At 35.2% G+C, this 20864-nt stretch overlaps 1 protein-coding gene across 6 annotated transcripts in view; it reads right to left on the bottom strand.

Annotated features, from left to right (window-relative positions):
- TBCK (TBC1 domain containing kinase) overlaps positions 1-20864 on the bottom strand; it is a 234913-nt gene that overhangs the window by 119736 nt on the left and 94313 nt on the right. For all 6 annotated transcript variants that reach the window (XR_002643661.2, XM_022567080.2, XM_022567079.3 and 3 more), the window contains one exon: positions 13644-13729. Coding sequence is in view for 5 of the 6 variants with exons in the window: in XM_022567080.2 (XP_022422788.2) it covers positions 13644-13729 (86 nt within the window). In the remaining variant the exon portion in view is untranslated. The remainder of the gene's footprint in view (positions 1-13643; positions 13730-20864) is intronic.

The raw sequence follows: 20864 nt of genomic DNA, 5'->3' as shown, positions 1-20864 counted from the left end.
GAACAGAGAAAGGGAAATCTCCCCCAGCAGCCTCAGGAGCAGCAGACGAAATCTCCACAATCAACTTGATGTAGCCTGCATCTGTGGAATACCTGAATAGACAACGAATCATCCCAAACTGAGGAGGTGGACTTTGGGAGCAACCATATATGTATATATATTTCCCTTTTTCTCTTTTTGTGTGTGTATGTGTATGCTTCTGTGTGTGATTTTGTCTGTATAACTTTGCTTTTACCATTTGTCCTAGGGTTCTGTCTGTCCTTTTTTTTTTTATTACTTAAAAAAATATTTTTTAATAATTATTTTTTATTTTAATAACTTTATTTTATTTTATCTTCTTCTTTCTTTCTTTTTTTCCCTCCCTTTTATTCTGAGCTGTATGGATGACAGGCTCTTGGTGCTTGAGCCAGGCATCAGGGCTGTGCCTCTGAGGTAGGAGAGCCAAGTTCAGGACACTGGTCCACAAGAGACGTCCCAGCTCCACGTAATATCAAATGGCGAAAATCTCGCAGAGATCTCCATCTCAACCCCAACACACAGCTCCACTCAACGACGAGCAAGATACAGTGCTGGACACCCTATGCCAAACAACTAGAAAGACAGGAACACAACCCCATCCATTAGCAGAGAGGCTGCCTAAAATCATAATAAGGCCACAGACACCCCAAAACATACCAACAGACGTGGACCTGCCCACCAGAAAGACAAGATTCAGCCTCATCCACCAGAACACAGGCACTAGTCCCCTCCAACAGGAAGCCTACACAACCCACTGAACCAACGTTAGCCACTGGGGACAGACACCAAAAACGGGAACTACGAACCTGTAGCCTGTGAAAAGAAGACCCCAAACACAGTAAGATAAGCAAAATGAGAAGACAGAGGAACACACAGCAGATGAAGGAGCAAGGCAAAAAACACCAGACCTAACAAATGAAGAGGAAACAAGCAGTTTACCTGAAAAAGAATTCAGAATAATGATAGTAAAGATGATCCAAAATCCTGGAAATAGAATGGAAAAAATACAAGAAACGTTTAACAAGAACTTAGAAGAACTAAAGAGCAAACAAACGGTGAGGAACAACACAATAAATGAAATTAAAAATTCTCTAGAGGGATCAATAGCAGAATAACTGAGGCAGAAGAACGGATAAGTGACGTGGAAGATAAAATAGTGGAAATAACTATTGCAGAGCAGAATAAAGAAAAAAGAATGAAAAGAATTGAGGACAGTCTCAGAAACCTCTGGGAAAACATTAAATGCAGCAACATTCGAATTATAGGGGTCCCAGAAGAACAGAAAAAGAAAGGGACTGAGAAAATATTTCAAGGGATTATAGTTGAAAACTTCCCTAATATGGAAAAGGAAATAGTTAATCAAGTCCAGGAAGCACAGAGAATCCCATACAGGATAAATCCAAGGAGAAACATGCCAAGACACATATTAATCAAACTCAAAAATTAAACAAAAAGAAAAAATATTAAAAGCAGCAAGGGAAAAACAACAAATAACACACAAGGGAATCCCCATAATGTTAACAGCTTATCTTTCAGCAGAAACTCTGCAAGCCAGAAGGGAGTGGCTGGACATATTTAAAGAGATGAAGGAGAAAAACCTACAAACAAGACTACTCTACCCAGCAAGGATCTCATTCAGATTTGACGGAGAAATTAAAACCTTTACAGACAGGCAAAGGCTAAGAGAATTCAGCACCACCAAACAAGCTTTACAACAAATGCTAAAGGAACTTCTCTAGGCAGGATACACAAGAGAAGGAAAAGACCTACAGTAACAAACCCAAAACAATTAAGAAAATGGTAATAGGAACACACATATCGATAATTATCTTAAATGTTAAGGGATTAAATGCTCCCATCAAAAGACACAGACTGGCTGAATGGAAATGAAAACAAGACCAGTACATATGCTGTCTACAACACACCCACTTCAGACCTAGCGACACATACAGACTGAAAGTGAGGGGATGGAAAAAGATATTCCACGCAAATGGAAATCAAAAGACACCTGGAGTAGCAATTCTCACATCAGACAAAACAGACTTTAAAACAAAGCCTATCACAAGAGACAAAGAAGGACACTACATAATGATCAAGGGATCAATCCAAGAAGATATAACAATTGTAAATATTTATGCACCCAACATAGGAGCACCTCAAAACATAAGGCAATGGCTAACAGCCATAAAAGGGGAAATCGACAGTAACACAATCATAGGAGGGGACTTTAACACCCCACTTTCACCAGTGGGCAGATCATTCAAAATGAAAATAAATAAGGAAACACAAGCTTTAAATGATACATTAAACAAGATGGACTTAATTGATATTTGTAGGACATTCCATCCAAAAGCAACAGAATACACTTTCTTCTCAAGTGCTCATGGAACATTCTCCAGGATAGATCATATCTTGGGTCACAAATCAAGGCTTGGTAAATTTAAGAAAACTGAAAGCGTATCAAGCATCTTTTCTGACCACAATGCTATGAGACTAGATATCAATTACAGGAAAAAATTTGTAAAACATACAAACATATGGAGGCTAAACAATACACTATTTAATAACTAAGAGATCACTGAAGAAATCAAAGAGGGAATCAAAAAATACCTAGAAACAAATGACAATGAAAACATGATGACCCAAAACCTATCGGATGCAGCAAAACCAGTTCTAAGAGGGAAGTTTATAACAATACAATCCTACCTTAAGAAACAAGAAACATCTCAAATAAACAACCTAACCTTACACCTAAAGCAATGAGAGAAAGAACAAAAAAACCCCCGAAGTTAGCAGATGGAAAGAAATCATAAAGATCAGATCAGAAATAAATGAAAAAGAAATGAAGGAAATGATAGCAAAGATCAATAAAACTAAAAGCTGCTTCCTTGAGAAGATAAGCAAAAGTGATAAACCATTAGCCAGACTCATCAAGAAAAAAAGGGAGAAGACTCAAATCAATAGAAATAGAAATGAAAAAGAAGGAACAACTGACACTGCAGAAACCAAAAGGATCATAAGAGTTTACTACAAGCAACTATATGCCAATAAAATGAACAACCTGGAAGAAATGGACAAATTCTTAGAAAAGCACAAACTTCCAAGACTGAACCAGGAAGAAAGAGAAAATATAAACAGACAATTCACAAGCACTGAATTGAAACTGTGATTAAAAATCTTCCGGGCTTCCCTGGTGGCGCAGTGGTTGAGAGTCTGCCTGCTGATGCAGGGGACACGGGTTCGTGCCCCAGTCCGGGAAGATCCCACATGCCGCGGAGTGGCTGGGCCTGTGAGCCATGGCTGCTGAGCCTGCGCGTCTGGAGCCTGTGCTCCGCAACAGGAGAGGCCACAACAGTGAGAGGCCCGTGTACCACAAAAAAAAAAAAAAAAAAAAAAAATTTTCCAACAAACAAAAGCCCAGGACCAGATGGCTTCACAGGCGAATTCTATCAAACATTTAGAGAAGAGCTAACACCTGTCCTTCTCAAACTCTGCCAAAATATAGCAGAGGGAGGAACACTCTGAAACTCATTCTACGAGGCCACCATCACCCTGATACCAAAACCAGACAAAGATGTCACAAAGAAAGAAAATTACAGGCCAATATCACTGATGAACATAGATGCAAAAATCCTCAACAAAATACAAGCAAACAGAATTCAACAGCACATTAAAAGGATCATACACAATGATTAAGTGGGGTTTATTCCAGGAATGCAAGGATTCTTCAATACATGCAAATCAATCAACGTGATACACCGTATGAACAATTTGAAGGAGAAAAACCATATGATCATCTCAATCGATGCAGAGAAGCTTTTGACAAAATTCAATACCCATTTATGATAAAAACCCTGCAGAAAGTAGGCAGAGAGGGAACTTTCCTCAACATAATAAAGGCCATATATGACAAACCCACAGCCAACATCATCCTCGATGGTGAAAAACTGAAACCACTCCTACTAAGATCAGGAACAAGACAAGGTTGCCCACTCTCACCACTCTTATTCAAAATAGTTTTGGAAGTTTTAGGCACAGCAATCAGAGAAGAAAAAGAAATAAAAGGAATCCAAATCGGAAAAGAAGAAGTAAAGCTGTCACTGTTTGCAGGTGACATGATACTACACACAGAGAATAGTAAACATGCTACTAGAAAACTACTAGAGCTAATCAATGAATTTGGTAAAGTAGAAGGATACAAAATTAATGCACAGAAATCTCTGGCATTCTTATACACTAGTGATGAAAAATCTGAAAGTGAAATTAAGAAAACACTCCCACTTACCACTGCAATAAAAAGACTACAATATCTAGGAATAAACCTACCTAAGCAGACAAAAGACCTGTATGCAGATAATTATAAGACACTGATGAAAGAAATTAAAGGTGATACAAATAGATGGAGAGATATACCATGTTTTTGGATTGGAAGAATCAACATTGTGAAAATTACTATACTACCCAAAGCAATCTACAGATTCAATGCAATCCCTATCAAACTACCACTGGCATTTTTCACAGAACTAGAACAAAAAATTGCACAATTTGTATGGAAACACAAAAGACCCCGAATAGCCAAAGCAATCTTGAGAAAGAAAAATGGAGCTAGAGGAATCAGGCTCCCCGACTTCAGACTATACTACAAAGCTACAGTAATCAAGACAGTATGGTACTGGCACAAAAATAGAAATATAGATCAATGGAACAGGATAGAAAGCCCAGAGATAACCCCATGCACATATGGCCACCTTATCTTTGATAAAGGAGGAAAGAATATACAGTGGAGAAAAGACAGCCTCTTCAATAAGTGGTGCTGGGAAAACTGGACAGGTACATGTGAAAGTATGAAATTAGGACACTCCCTAACACCATACACAAAAATAAACTCAAAATGGGTTAAAGACCTAAATGTAAGGCCAGACACTATAAGACTCTTAGAGGAAAACATAGGCAGAACACTCTATGACATAAATCACAGCAAGATCTTTTTGACCCCCCTCCTAGAGAAATGGAAATAAAAACAAAAATAAACAAATGGGACCTAATGAAACTTAAAAGTTTTTGCACAGCAAAGGAAACCATAAACAAGACCAAAAGACAGCCCACAGAATGGGAGAAAATATTTGAAAATGAAGCAACTGACAAAGGATTAATCTCCAAAATTTACAAGTAGCTCATGCAGCTCAATGTCAAGAAAACAAACAACCCAATCCAAAAATGGGCAGAAGACCTAAATAGACATTTCTCCAAAGAAGATATACAGATTGCCAACAAACACATGAAAGACTGCTCAACATCATTAATCTTTAGAGAAATGCAAATCATAACTACAATGCGATATCATCTCACACCAGTGAGAATGGCCATCATCAAAAAATCTAGGAACAATAAATGCTGGAGAGGGTGTGGAGAAAAGGGAACACTCTTACACTGTTGGTGGCAATGTAAATTGATACAGCCACTATGGAGAACAGTATGGAGGTTCCTTAAAAAACTACAAATAGAACTACCATACGACCCACCAATCCCAGTACTGGGCATATACCCTGAGAAAACCATAATTCAAAAAGAGTCATGTAACACAATGTTCATTGCAGCTCTATTTACAATAACCAGGACATGGAAGCAGCCTAAATGTCCATCAACAGATGAATGGATAAAGAAGATGTGGCACATATATACAATGGAATATTACTCAGCCATAAAAAGAAACGAAATTTAGTTATCTGTAGTGAGGTGGATGGACCTAGAGTTTGTCATACAGAGTGACGTAAGTCAGAAAGAGAAAAACAAATACCATATACTAACACATATATATGGAATCTTAAAAACAAACAAAAAAATGGTCATGAAGAACCTAGGGGCAAGATGGGAATAAAGACACAGACCTACTAGAGAATGGACTTCAGCATATGGGGAGGGGGAAGGGTAAGCTGGGACAAAGTGAGAGAGTGGCAGGGACATATATACACTACTAAACTTAAAATAGATAGCTAGTGGGAAGCAGGAGCATAGCACGGGGAGATCAGCTCGCTGCTTTGTGATCACCTAGAGGGGTGGGATAGGGAGGGTGCGAGGGAGACGCAAGAGGGAGGGGATATATGTATATGTATAGCTGATTCACTTTGTTGTACAGCAGAAACTAACACACCATTGTAAAGCAATTATACTCCAATAAAGATGTTGAAAAAAAAATCTGTTGCTTAGTGTAAAAAAAAAAAAAGATTGTCTTGAGAAAAAAGCACTTGGGCAATCATTTCAGCTATGAGTGAATGTAGGTGTTTTTTTCAAGAAATGCCATTTTTTACTTGTAAGAATGACATAAAAACAATAATTTTTTTCAGGCTTGGATATTTGGCAGATATTTCTCAAAAATGAAGTGAACCTTTCACTTCAAGAAACAACAATAGCTGTCAGGTGAAGATTAGAATTTTGGAAAACTTGTATCTGCCACTGTTAGCTTGGCAGCTTCTCAATACTTAATGACCTTTTGGATGAGATCAGTGGTGATATTAACGAATGTGATTTTTTTGATACTGTATAATAAAATGTCTCATAGTTGAAAGATCTGCATAATTCAGTGCACCAGTATTTTCTAAATGACCAATGCACAACATTACAAAATCATGTACGGGTAAAAGAGCCATTCACAGTGCAAGATAGATTGATGGAATTGAAAGTAAAAGAATCTGAAAAGTTCATTGATATAGTTTTAGATTGTACATTGCAATTAAGCTTTAAGAAACTACCACTGTCTGAAAAGGTCCTTTGCCATTACATGCCCATGTAGGGCCACCAGATTTTCTTCATGTACTTCAACTAAAACAAGGTATTGCAACCAGACTGAATTTAGAAGCAGGTATGAGAATCTAACTTTCCTCTATTAAGTAGAAATTGCAAAAATATAAAACAATACCACTCCTCCATTATTTTTTGTTTGTTTTGGAAAACAATTATTTTTCAGAAAAATGTTATTTTGTTAACATGCAATGGTTTCGTTATTGTCATTTTTAAATGAATAAATACATAATTTTTTAAATGTCTCAGTAAATACTAAGAGATATAAACCCACATAAAAACTCTGGGATATCTGATAATTTTTAAAAACGTGAATGGGTCCTAAGAACGATCAAAAAGTTTGAGAACTGCTGCATCATACCATACATCCTTCCTTTTTTTTAAAAAAAAATTGAAGTATAGGGCTTCCCTGGTGGCGCTATGGTTGAGAGTCCGCCTGCCGATGCAGGGGACATGGGTTCGTGCCCCGGTCCGGGAAGATCCCACATGCCGCGGAGTGGCTGGGCCCGTAAGCCATGGCCGCTGAGCCTGCGCGTCCAGAGGCTGTGCTCCGCAATGGGAGAGTACACAACAGTGAGAGGCCCGCGTACCGCAAAAAAAAAAAAAAAAAAAAATTGAAGTATAGATGATTTACAGCATTGTGTTAGTTTTAGATGTACAGGACAGTGATTCAGGTTTGTTTTCTGTAGAGTACATTCCATTATAGGTTATTATAAGATATTGGGTGTAATCCCCTGTGCTATGCAGTAAATTCTGTTGCTTACCTATTTTATGTATAGTAGTTTGTTTCTGTTAATTCCATACCCTTAATTTGTCCCTCCCCTGCTCCCTCTCCCCTTTGGTAACCATAAATTTGTTTTCTATGTCTGCGAGTCTATTTCTGTTCTGTATATAGATTCATTTATATTATTTTTTAGATTCCACATATAAGTTGTATCATGTAGTATTTGTCTTTGTCTGACTTATTTCACTAAGCATATACTTCCTTTTACTTGTCTCTCAACCAGTATAAGGATACATTAGATTGAAAACAGAGTGAGGATTTACTAAAGAGGGAAACTTGCTGGATACTTAACTTGTATGTATGTGTTCTTAGCAAGAAGATACCTGGCCTATGGAATTAATAAGTCTTTGGCTTCTGAGATATGAGTCCTTTCTGAAAGGTAATTAAGCTCTATCGTAAGAAAGAGAGCTCAGTAAGCCTTTTGTATTTAAGGGCTTTAAAGAACCCAAGGTCAGTAGAATGGGGTTAGGACTAAAGTCAGGGAAAACAGCAATAGCTAGACAAAGGACATATCCTGGCACTCCACAGATGGATTAGAACAGGTTAGTGGGGACTCTTGTTATGGGAGACTCTAAACAGGGTGCAACTTCCTAATTTACCCTGTAACCACACTTGATAAAAATCTAAAAAGCTCATTGTCACTAATCTCCTCTTTAGATTAAAACCTAAAATTTCTTTATGTAACAATAACAACATGAAGGCCAGGAATGAATGAAGGAACAAATGAACAAACAAAACAAACAAATAAATACATAAATATTTCTGAGAAATCCTTTCACATTTTTGGTTAGTACAAACTCAGCTCAATATAAAATTTGAAAATGACAGTGATAAACTTTTAGGGAGGGAGAAAATCAGTAGTAGTATAAGCATCCATTAAGACTGTAGTTAAATGACAACGGTTTTGCCAGCATACTTGCTTACCACTGAATTTGTTAGCTTTATCTTTAGCAGACAGTTAGGTTCAAGAGGCACATATAGTACTGAGATATAGCCCTTATCATTTCTCTTACTGGCCACCGGACAACTTTTCATAATTTGCAGGTTGAATGCTATTTATAGCATTTCAGAAAAATAGTTTCCTTAAGAATGAAGAAACATACTTTCCTGTTCTCATTTCAAAGGCCTGGTATGTTTTCAGAAGCAGAACATACACCAAGACAGAAATGATAAAAATCACTCTGGCCCCAATTTTGCCAAATACACATTATTCACCCTATTTATATGTAAATCACATAACTACCATGATATATATAATCTAAGCATCACATCAGTGCACAATATTCCTAACTATTCAAGCTTCAGCAGTACTCAGTATTCAGAGTTCTGTGACCCACGGCAAATGGAAAGGAGCCAGAAATCACAATCTTTCCTGCAATAGGAGTCTGCATTTTAATGATGGAAGATTAATGAGGGCTTACTTTGATAGGATTAGTTATTGAGCAGGAAACTCAGTTTGGGATCTCATTACCAAAGTGTCCACATTTGCCCTTGATGAATCTTAGCCTGTATTGTTGTTGGAGGTGCAGAAAGTCACCTAAGAAATCATCTTTTTTTTTTTTTCTTTTTAACATCTTTATTGGAGTATAATTGCTTTACAATGGTGTGTTAGTTTCTGCTGTATAGCATAAGCAATCATCTTAAAGGTAGAACACTGAAGACAATAATTCGGGGAAAAAAAAAGAAAGCAAGACTGCACATACAAACTAATGACATGTAACTAAAAATAAGTGATTATTAATAGAATAAGAAAAATGTTAGAAAAATTCTCCATTTCATCATACCTCTCCCACCACTATTCATTGTCAATAATCTCTACGTTAAAAACATCAAATCTTTTTGCTAAATTAAATTTAAAAATAGTCTCAACATTTTCATGTTATCTCCAAACTTGAGAAACAGGCCAACAAAACACACACAAAAAAATCAAGATTTCAAAAAACTAAAAACAGGGCTTCCCTGGTGGCGCAGTGGTTGGGAGTCCGCCTGCCGATGCAGGGGGCACGGGTTCGTGCCCTGGTCCGGGAAGATCCCACATGCCGCGGAGCGGCTGGGCCCGTGAGCCATGGCCACTGAGCCTGCGCTCCGCAGCGGGAGAGGCCACAACAGTGAGAGGCCTGCGTACCGCAAAAACAACAACAACAACAAAAAACCCCCAAAAAACAATCTTCCTATTAACACTTTAACTGTGTTAAATATCTCTCCTTTTGCCCTTTCTCCGTGACAAAAGAATAGTCAAAGAAAAGGGAATTTCCTCCAGGTTAAGATATATTCTCTTTCCCCTAACTGCTCTTTTGTTAACTCTAGGACTCTCAATAGCGATAGAAGTGTTCCCTAGAGGATGTTTGGAAATACATGTAGAGACATTTTTCAGAAATAACGTGTAGGCGTTTTATTGCCACAATGATTAGGGGATTATTACAGACAATCAGTGGCTGGGGGCCAGGGATGCTCAGTATTTGCCACATACTGGACATTCTCAACCCACAAGGAACTGTCCCCCACCCCATGCGACTTACGAATGTCTCATAAAACTAATCACACTATATATATGAATGAATATTACTTTTGCATTACTAGTATTGAAGCTTTTACAAGAAGTTATATAAAAATACCCCAGTAATTATAGGAGAGGGTCATAATGGAGAGGGAAGCTAAATAGAATAAAGATATTATATCAAAATTATTGAATTATTAAATAATTAACTCACCTTATATAGCAGCACATTTAACAAACACTAAAGTACCCTCCACTCAGATTTAACAAACATTAACTAACATTTTGTCACAAATGCTTTGAAAAACTTTTAAAGCAAAATAGTACATTATAGATTCCAATATAATGGAAAGCCCCTTTCTACCATTCCTCAATTCTAATTCTCTCTTCTTTAAATATTATGTTTTGTACTTTCTATAATTTCTGTAAGATCTTCCTAGATAGAAATTATAAATCTGACATTCCATATGTATGTCTTCTAGGCAAGCTAGAACTTATTTTTATGTATGGTGTGAGGTTGGCTTTGATTCCCACCTCCCTCCATATAGTTACGCAATTGCATCAGGGCCATTTATTGAATAATCTTTTCAAATTGACTTATAGAGCCATTTCTGTCATATACCAAATTCCATACCTGGATGGGTTTATTTTGTGCTTTCTGTTTTACTAGTTTATATTAATATCACTGCATTAGTTTTCTTCTGGTTAATATTTGCCTCATATTTTTTAAATCTCCTTTTTGACCAATATCCTTAAATTTTTACATTTGTCTCTTATAAACACCATATAGATGGATTTTTAAAAATATCTAATAATTTCCTTTATTAGGTAATCTACTTAGCTTACCCTCTTTCTGTGTTTTCTCTATGTTTTTAAAGGGGTGGATGACTTTCCTTTGTTCCACACTCCCCCATTCCATTTAAAAGTTATACATTTTCTTTCTATTCTTTTAGTGAGTACCATTCAAATTTTAATATGCATTCCTGTACTTCTACATTTCTTGTGAGCAGAGATGCTAACTGCCCTTTGTTCTGCAGTATAGTCTCAACGATGTTTGTACAAAAATAGCCTTGGTAAACAGAGATAGAGTCTCTTTTTGCAGCAACAGACAGGTTTTCTTATAGCCTCAGAAGAAAAAGATAGCCTCTCTCTCTCTCTCTCTCTTTCTTTCTCTCTCCAGAGTAAAGGGAAGATATGTTTAATATCCATTAAAAAAAAAAATCAAGTTCCCTAAACTCGGAGTTCCTCTCCTATAACAATCCACTGCATTATGCAGGTATCATTTGGACCCTCTGTGTTGTCTCTATGGGATTTGGAAGCAAGGGAAATCAAGACAAATACACTAATGATCATGCTGCTTGCTGTGCTGTGAGTGAGGAAGTCCTTTGTCTCTGACACAGGAGTCTTGGATTTTCTGCCAATATCCATGAAACAGTAACAGGCTCATTTATTAGCTTTTGAGTAGGGTAAAATCAAATCCCAGATCTGAAAGGATGCCTGACTTGATGTCTAAATATAAAGAGCATATTTACTTTCTCCTCAAATGATACAAAATCATTAGAACACTTTTAAGTTGAAATCCCACTGACTCTTACCTTTCATGTTATTGTTACCTAGAATTTTACTTCCATCATGCTATTAGCCTTTCCCAAATTGATTTTACGTATATTTAATAGTCATTGTTTAATTAGACTGCAAACTTGTGAGGATTAGAGGAGTGCTTAAAGAGGGTTAGAGCAGTGCTTAGTGCACAGTAAGCGCTTAATATATGTCCACATTATTTTTTAACAATGTTTTTTGCTTGCCTCTTCTCATATACCATATACTTTCAGAGTTTAATTTTTCTGATTAAGCAAAGATAAGTTATTTTTTCCATATGTGATTTTTTAATACTATGTTCATGAATATGTCTAAGGATTTTATCAGACTATCTTTATAATTCGATACATATTTTTCTACATAAATGATTCTTCTCAATCTAAAACTCTGACTAAAGCAGTGTAGTTTTCTGTTTAGTCACTGAGCACAATTAGGTGCTTTCAAGGGAATGTTTTAAAAAGAATTATCCTTTTTTTTAAGTCTATATCACAGTATTTTTTCCCTCAGAAACCTAAAACAATTACCAACTCGGCAATCAGTTCCTTTATAATTTCTTCAACTCTAGCCATAAGATTTAATCTAGTATTGTCTTATGCCATACCTCACATTTATAATGTGAAGCATTATAGGTAGGGTTATGTAAAAATGAATACTTAATATGATAATATATATACTGGTTAAATTTTTACAAAGTTTTCTATCTCTATACATAATTATAGGGTTTGATCTTATTTTATTTGTTTTATAATATGTATATATATTTTTTGGAGCCCTCATTGAGCAAGCCATGTACTCAAATGAAAGGTATTTCTCCATAAGCCTAGAAGCAAATACCACTGTATATATGAAGGATGGCTACTTTAGGCCTGATGATGACATCACAGAATTACAGTGCAACACACAGAGCAATGAACTAGAATTAGTACACCTATGTTTTAGTCTCTGTTCTCCCACTGGAAGATGAACCAGACTAGGGGCAGAGGGCTGTCAAATGACATAAGTTAAAGTTTTATGTTCTGAGACTATTTAGTTTTGTTACCTTCTCAAACAATAAATTTTTTATCTACTAATGCTGAAATTACTTGCTTCATACACCTTACAGATTTGTCTTGAGAATCAAATGAAATGTTTGTGAAAGTATTTTTAAACTTCAAAGCACCCTGCAAGTATTTATACTGTAAGTGTTACTGTTAACACTTTAAATGCATTAGTATAGTGTTAATATAAACATTTTTCAGCCCTAGTCTTACCATCAACATATGGGTTTCTGGATATAAGCCTTAAGAGGAAAGGTATGATCAGGAAACAAAGAAGGTTAAGATAGAATAAGGAGATTGCTATCTCAAAAAGGTTCTTTTTTGTTTTATTTTGTTTTACAAAGTCCCGTGATACTGTACTCCAACTGTCTTTTTAAAAGAGGTTTGAGTCCATGTCACATACTACATGTGAGTAATAGGCTAAGCTATACCTTGGCTAACCTTTGACAGTCAACTCTGACTTTTGGTTTGATAAGGAGCCCAAGAAGCTAATGAAGTAAGCCAAAATCTGGCAAAGTTTCCAAGGTAATGTATCAAGCAAAACACAGAAGCAGCTACTTAAGAATTTACTAAGTTCAAATTTTCTACTTCTTCAAAAACAGGCCTGAATATCAAAAAATCCAAGTGAAAACTGCTAACATCACAGTTTAATACAACACTCACACTACTGGGTTTTTAAAAATAATTTGATAGTATCAAGAAAAATAAGATACTTCCCCTTTACTTAAAGTGAGAATATGGAAGGTAACCACACAAACTTTATAACAAAAGACTATAATTAGTAGCAGGAACTTGTTTAGATACATGCACTTCTTAGGACAAAAAAACTTTAAAAACAGTACTTTGTTGTGCTGCCGATTTCTGCTTTATTTTTTTTTACCTCATTTCTATTAATGCAACAAGTACTTACATCTGGAATAAATCCAATTTCATTGAGATGATTGCTTAGCTCTGGATCATGGAATGCAATCATCTGAGAGAATACAGTCAGATACTCTGAAATGACAATAAAGTTTAAGACAATCATTTTTTTTTTACATAGTACTTCAAATAAAGACATTAAATCCACATTAGTTTTATTTACATTTTGAATGAGATTTGGTTTCTCCATGAAGAGAACATACTTTATTAATTTTCTGTTTTGTTACTACTTCAAACATGGCTAATTATTAAACAAAGCTTTTCATTAAAAGCTATGCCACAACTTATTTTCTACCTTCAGAGCTGTCACTTCATTTCCTGAATCACAAATTATTCACATGATGAATGATTTTTTCCTATTAAATTCAACAAAACCATTTTGTCTAGTGATATTAAATCTGTCTTGCATTTATTAATTGTTCAGAAAGTGTAACAGAAACTTAAATAAGGAACACAGTCACAAATAGAATAATTACACCTCAAATTTGTTTACATATACAGATATATGCATTTGTTCCAGTAAAGTGAAGACCCAGGATAGATCCTAAGGCCCAGGGAACTTCTGGGTTTGATTAACTTTAATTTCTTTTTTTCTCCTTCCAATTAGCAATGGTATATTTATAGTCCTAATTTACCTAGAAGCCAGAGGTATGCAACATCAACAATCATAAGCATTCAACTTTATGTTGATGAAAGCATATAGTTATTAACTTTAAAAAGCACACTTCATTTTAAACTAGAAAATCATGCCTCAGGCAATTGTCCACAGCTATGCTCCAGTTTATTAAATATCTTTCTTATCTGAGCCTGATAAAAGATAATTACTATGTAGGATTACATGGCTAATTAAGGATCTACTGAAGAAACCTAATCCATCATGAAAACATTTTCCTTGTATTCTGCCAAACACTTATGGTGGGATTTATATATGTGTTATAACTGCATACATATATATGTACACACACACATACACATATAAATACACACAAATATATATGTGTATATATATATAAAATACACACATAAATATGTGTATATACTTATTTTGTATATTATTGTATACCATATATGTAAATACAAATTATAAGGCTGGCAAAAGTTTTGATTGCTCAGGATAAGCTCTGGAATGAGATACAGTATGGTTTGTTACATTCAGAAAAATTTCTTTAAGGGAGAGATATGACAGAACTGATGATATCAGCACTATGTCAAATTTCAAGTTATTTCAAAAATGAATTTAAAAGTTCCTTAGAGCAAATAAAAAGAAACTGAAATGCATATGTCCTTTGATTTATAAACCAACCTGAGAGGATTTAAGAGGAGCTACAGAAAAACAGACTGGTAGTCAAAATAAAACAAAAGATCCCATGGATATTACTGCTGACTCTTTTCAAATATTCATAAAATACTCTAATTGTGATTTATAATAATGAAGATTTGCATCTAGAGCTATAATAACCCCCAAAACAGTATTTTCTAACTGATAGGTGACCTATGTAAGGGTAAATGTTATTCTTAAAAAAAAACCAAGGTATTTATGAAATTTCCTCTTAAACTTCAAGTGAGGTTTAATGTTGTACTTTTGCACACAATCATGTCTTATATAAATTTCTGTTTTACTGAAACTTTATACTTTTTAATTTTTTGCAATGAGATATAAAATGAAAATAGTCTTTTTCTCTTCTAATCCCACCATATTAAAAATTCTTATTCTGCTCCTATAGGATAGTTTTTTTTTTAATTTATCATATACTTTTAAATGACAATTCTCAAAGAATTCAGCGTAAGGATTTTATACGACACTATCATATTTCTGTGCAGCTGTTTATAAATAAGATATCTATTCATTTTCAAAAAATTTTTCATAAAAGAGATACAGAGATGACATTTTATTAAGTCCCACACATGGATATCCTTATTTTTTCCTTTTTGACCAGTCTTTCTGCTTCCATTCTCTTAGCAGGGGTAAGGAGAAGATGAAGGATAATGGGCAACAGATTTAAAGCAAAAGGTGTCCTCTGCTCACAAACCAAAAATGGCATTCTCAATTCCGTAACTATTTGTAATTTTCCATCAGGCTGCTAGATTATTCTGAAGATGGAACTATAGATAAATATGCAGAGAGTCATAAATCTCTTGTCAACTAAAATGTGCCCAAACTAAATCATTTGGTGACATTAGACTCACGGAACTCAAAAGAAGTCAAAGTTATTTTACTGCAAATGAACCCAAATTAGATTACTTTCCATTATGAAGTTTGCCAGCTATAAAGTTTTGCTTACTGTCTAAAGCCACAAGAATAAGCACCAACCTTTATGTCTAAATGGGAAGAGGGGGTTTCAAAAGAAGAGAAAGGAAAGAGAAAGCTAATTTTTAGGGCTATATTTGTGACTCATTTTATGTTTTGCTCACATACCCTGCTCTAGTAAAAAAAATCTACAAGCAGCTTACTTAATAGATCTTGGAATATTTCTAGTAATGGTAGAACATTTTCTGTCTCAGGAAATATCTCCTTAGTCACATGATGCAAGACATTTTTGAAAATGCTCAATGTATTTCCTACTACCTTTCAATATCCTATCATTAAAGTCATCCATGACAAAGATGTGCATTAAACTGGAAATATGCAATGTACTGTTTTTCCAAATATATAACGCTTAGAGTGAAGTTGCATACTCTCCTTCTCTCTTTGCTACTGTTGGATGAGAAAGGAGATTTACATTATATTCCCATTTGACAACTGGACTTCAGACTTTGATGCCTGTCTTCCTTTCTCCCCCTAAAAGTCTTATTGAATGTCTATGTGTAGTGGGACCATACATCCTAGTTTACCTGGAAGAGTCCCAGTTGCCAACGGTAGACTCAGTGTCTGGTGCATTTAGTGCCCCTTCAACCCTCAAAAATATCACTAGTTAGTTATATATTCATCCTAGCTATGTGTGGCACTACATTAAATGCTAGGGACATTACAGTGAAGAAGATAGTTCCCTTGCCTTCAAAGGATTTATAAACATATACAAGTAAACAAAAAATTGGAGAAATTTTCCCAATTTTATTTCCCAAGTTTATATGGTACGTTCCTCTATCTTTCCCTTTCTGACTTCCACATCTTCTAATGGTTCAAGTGTAACTATGCCTTGGTTTTATAAACAGTGTAACAATATGCTGAATGTTGCGGTGAAATTCCAGTGGCCGTTTTGGTGAACACACACATAGTACAGTGACTTCAAACAACAGTTTAAATGTTTTATAGGCCAGTTTTCTGGGTTGTTTCTTTCTTAAGTGCAAGATGACATTAAGGTATAGTTGGATTTTCCATGAAGGATTAGTTTCCATCCTTAATAACTAAGTGGCTGCCTCTCCTCACCGGCCTGAACCTGCCTTTTTTTCTCTTCAATACCTTAAAGTGTGTCTGTCTTGCAAGTTATAACCCTGTTTTCCAATATCACTGAAACTCTAATCAATCTATCCCTTTCAAATCCCTCCATTTTCTTCAATCCAACTGGCACTCTAAGGTTCTGAATCTAAGAGTAATTTTAATAATCATAGATAATCTTAGGGGGACAACCCTGAATTGTTTAATCAGTATATTATTTTTTAAAGTTCCTATGTGTTGGTACTTTATCAACTCGATGGTAAATTTGCCGGGGACAATTTGATAGTGCCAAAAATGATTATGAATATTCATTTCAGCAGAAGTAATTAAATTTATTATCTTCTTAAAAATGTCTGCAGGTAATAAGATAATAGAACCATGATTAAAAAACAAAACAGAACAGGACATCTTGACTAAATAGATAATTTTTCTCTCTCTGTAAGAGGCAAAGCATTGAGTCTTATAAGCATATAAATACTCTATTTTATGAAAAACTTTAAAATAAAGAAGTTTAAAGTTCTATTAGAGTATAATTATAAAAACACATTTTGGGACTTCCCTGGTGGTGCAGTGGTTAAGAATCCACCTGCCAATGCAGGGGACATGGGTTCGAGCCCTGGTCCAGGAAGATCCCACATGCCGCGGAGCAACTAATCCCATGTACCACAACTAGTGAGCCTGCACTCTAGAGCCCGTGAGCCACAACTACTGAGCCCGCATGCCACAACTACTGAAGCCCAAGCACCTAGAGCCCGTGCTCTGCAACAAGAGAAGCCACCGCAATGAGAAGCCCGCACACCGCATCGAAGAGTAGCCCCTGCTTGCCTCAACTAGAGAAAGCCTGCGGGCAGCAACAAAGACCAACACACCCAAAAACTAATAAATAAATTTGTAAAAAATAAAAACATATAAAAACACATGTTTTCAAAGAAGATTTAATGTTGCTATTGAATATAGAAACTTTTCATCTCAGTAGAGACAATTAAACGACTAAATGAATATGCAGTATTACAATTAGCTGTTGAATTGATTGGTTTCATATGACATAGGAGTTTTCCAAAACTATGGGAAACAAAGTGTGTACGTGATATTTATGCTAATCAAAATCAATGTTATTTTGAAGTTTAAAGCTTAAAACACCATAAAACACAGGGGGACGGGAGGACAATCAAAGAGGGAAACCAAGAAAATGAAAACTGAGTATTTCTAATTCCAAGCCTAAAATACACATTTTGAAGGATAAATCATTGCTCTTCCATAAATTTTGGCAACCAATAATCACTGTACTGTTTCAGCTCATTCTTTAGCTCTCCATCCCTCTTTCTCTGGCTCCATGGACCAGATTTGACTACTGGCTGTTTTATCGATCCATTTTGCACTTTTTTTTACCTCAGTTCTTTTCCTTGTCCTCTGTCTTCAGAATGTCTTTCTCCCTTTCACCAAGCAAATTCCTACTCAAATTTCAAGTTCGTCAATAAGTATTCTGTCTCTTATGAAACCTTTCCAGACATGCCGTTCCTTTCCTTTGCCACCAAAAACAAAGTTAAAAAATCAAAATAACCTCACCCCACTTCTTCCTCTGTGCTAATATAGTAATATGTATACTTATTTCATTGACTTATAATTAGTTATTTTCACATTTATTTCCTATATTTGGCTATGAAATCCCTTGGAAAAAGACTGAATATTAAAGTACATTACTGGTTAATCAATCAAACTAAATACGAGTCTTTTTGCCTGTCTGACCAATCTCTCCAAATTTGTGCTGTGTACACTGTGGTTTCTCTTGTATTTCCATATATGAAACAGATATGGTCTTGCTTATTTGTATAATAAGCCTTTTCAAAGTGTATTAAAGAAGTTCATAGTTAAAAAGTATGAAAACTCATCTTTTTCAACATATATCTAGTTGAAATATGAAACAATTTGTGGAGAAATGAAACTTTTTAGAGGTTAAAAATAGGAATCTCTATAGAACCAATATAGAAGTTAATGTAATGGAAGCTATCTAATATGGCCCTGTAAGAGCTGGCCATCTAGTGAGGCACCATCCAGCCATCTCATAAATAACATAACCAGCTCATTTTATAAGTCCTATTTTAACTGTTTTTCTGAGAATTCTCCAAATATCTTCATCTTTCTTAAAGCACAGGAATCTAGCTAAGCACTATGCTTGTAGAGGTCTGACAAATTTAGAAAAAGATTATTTCCAGGCTTTCATATATGAAAGTTCAGTTAACACTACAGGTTCCAAAGGAAAAAAAAAAAAAGCTAAGACCATTTTATTTATTGTGATCTATATTAAAGGCAATGATTCCATGAGACAAAAAGGGTGCATATATTTTTCCTTTTAAATGTATCTTTTATACATTAGAACTGTGGCTATGTATCATATAGCATGCTATTACTCTTTATTTCAAAGTAATTTAAGGTGAGACATAGAAAGTGGATTCTGGTAAGATATGCTTAGGAGGTTTTGCTCAAACGTTTTATTATAGTCAAAATTATTTGAAAAGCACATTTAATACATTACAGACATTTCACTGTAAACATGATCCTTGTAAAAGTTATATGGAATATTTTATAATGTGGTATATATTATAAATAAACACTATAAACTGTATTATTGAGAAAAATACAAATAAGCCCTATGGCATTTTTTTAAAAAACCAAACTTGAGTTTAAAATTTTGACTGTTCTTTCTATAAAAATTGAAGAATACATTTAATAAAAAGATAACAGTATTATTCTAAAAATTATCTTTCTAAAAATGTCTTTTTTATGTATTATGAGTCTTAAAATTTCTAGTGACATTTCATTGACTCCATACATTTAACCTACAAACTAAAGATACTAACTCTGAATCACAGCAACTGGGAAGAGAATTTGATTTATTCAACTCGTACGGAGAAAATAAAAGTGCTGTTTAATCCTTTTTTTAAAAATTTTTAAATTTAATTTTATTTTTTTATGCAGCAGGTTCTTATTAGTCATCAATTTTACACACATCAATGTATACATGTCAATCCCAATCGCCCAAGTCATCACACCACCCCCACCCCCGCCCCCATGGCTTTCAACCCTTGCTGTCCATACGTTTGTTCTCTACATCTGTGTCTCAATTTCTGCCCTGTAAACTGGTTCATCTGTACCATTTTCCTAGGTTCCACATACATGTGTTAATATACGATATTGGCTTTTCTCTTTCTGACTTACTTCACTCTGTGAGACAGTTGCTAGATCCATCCATGTCTCAACAAATGACTCAATTTCGTTCCTTTTAATGGCTGAGTAATATTCCATTGTATACATGTACCACCTCTTCTTTATCCATTCGTCTGTCAATGGGCATTTAGGTTGCTTCCATGACCTGGCTTTGTAAATAGTGCTGCACTGAACGCTGGGGTGCATATGTCTATTTGAATTATGGCTTTCTCTGGGTATATGCCCAGTAGTGGGATTGCTGGATCATATGGTAACTCTATTTTTAGTTTTTTAAGGAACCTCCATGCTGTTCTCCATAGTGGCTGTATCAATTTACATTCCCACCAACAGTGCAAGAGGGTTCCCTTTTCTCCACACCCTCTCCAGCATTCGTTGTTTGTAGATTTTCTGATGATGCCCATTCTAACTGGTGTGAGGTGATACCTTGTTGTAGTTTTGATTTGCATTTCTCTAATAATTAGGGATGTTGAGCAGCTTTTCATGTACTTCTTGGATCTCTGTATGTCTTCTTTACAGAAATGCCTATTTAGGTCTTCTGCCCATTTTTGGATTGGGCTGTTTGTTTTTGTAATATTGAGCTGCATGAGCTGTTTATATATTTTGGAGATT

Source organism: Delphinapterus leucas, chromosome 5, assembly GCF_059928025.1.
Source record: "Delphinapterus leucas isolate spDelLeu-1000000601 "Yukka" chromosome 5, BTC_Dleu_Yukka2, whole genome shotgun sequence".
In the NCBI taxonomy this organism is placed as follows: Eukaryota; Metazoa; Chordata; class Mammalia; order Artiodactyla; family Monodontidae; genus Delphinapterus; species Delphinapterus leucas.
Note: the sequence above shows the minus strand (reverse complement) of the source record. Positions and strands in the feature narration are given on the sequence as shown.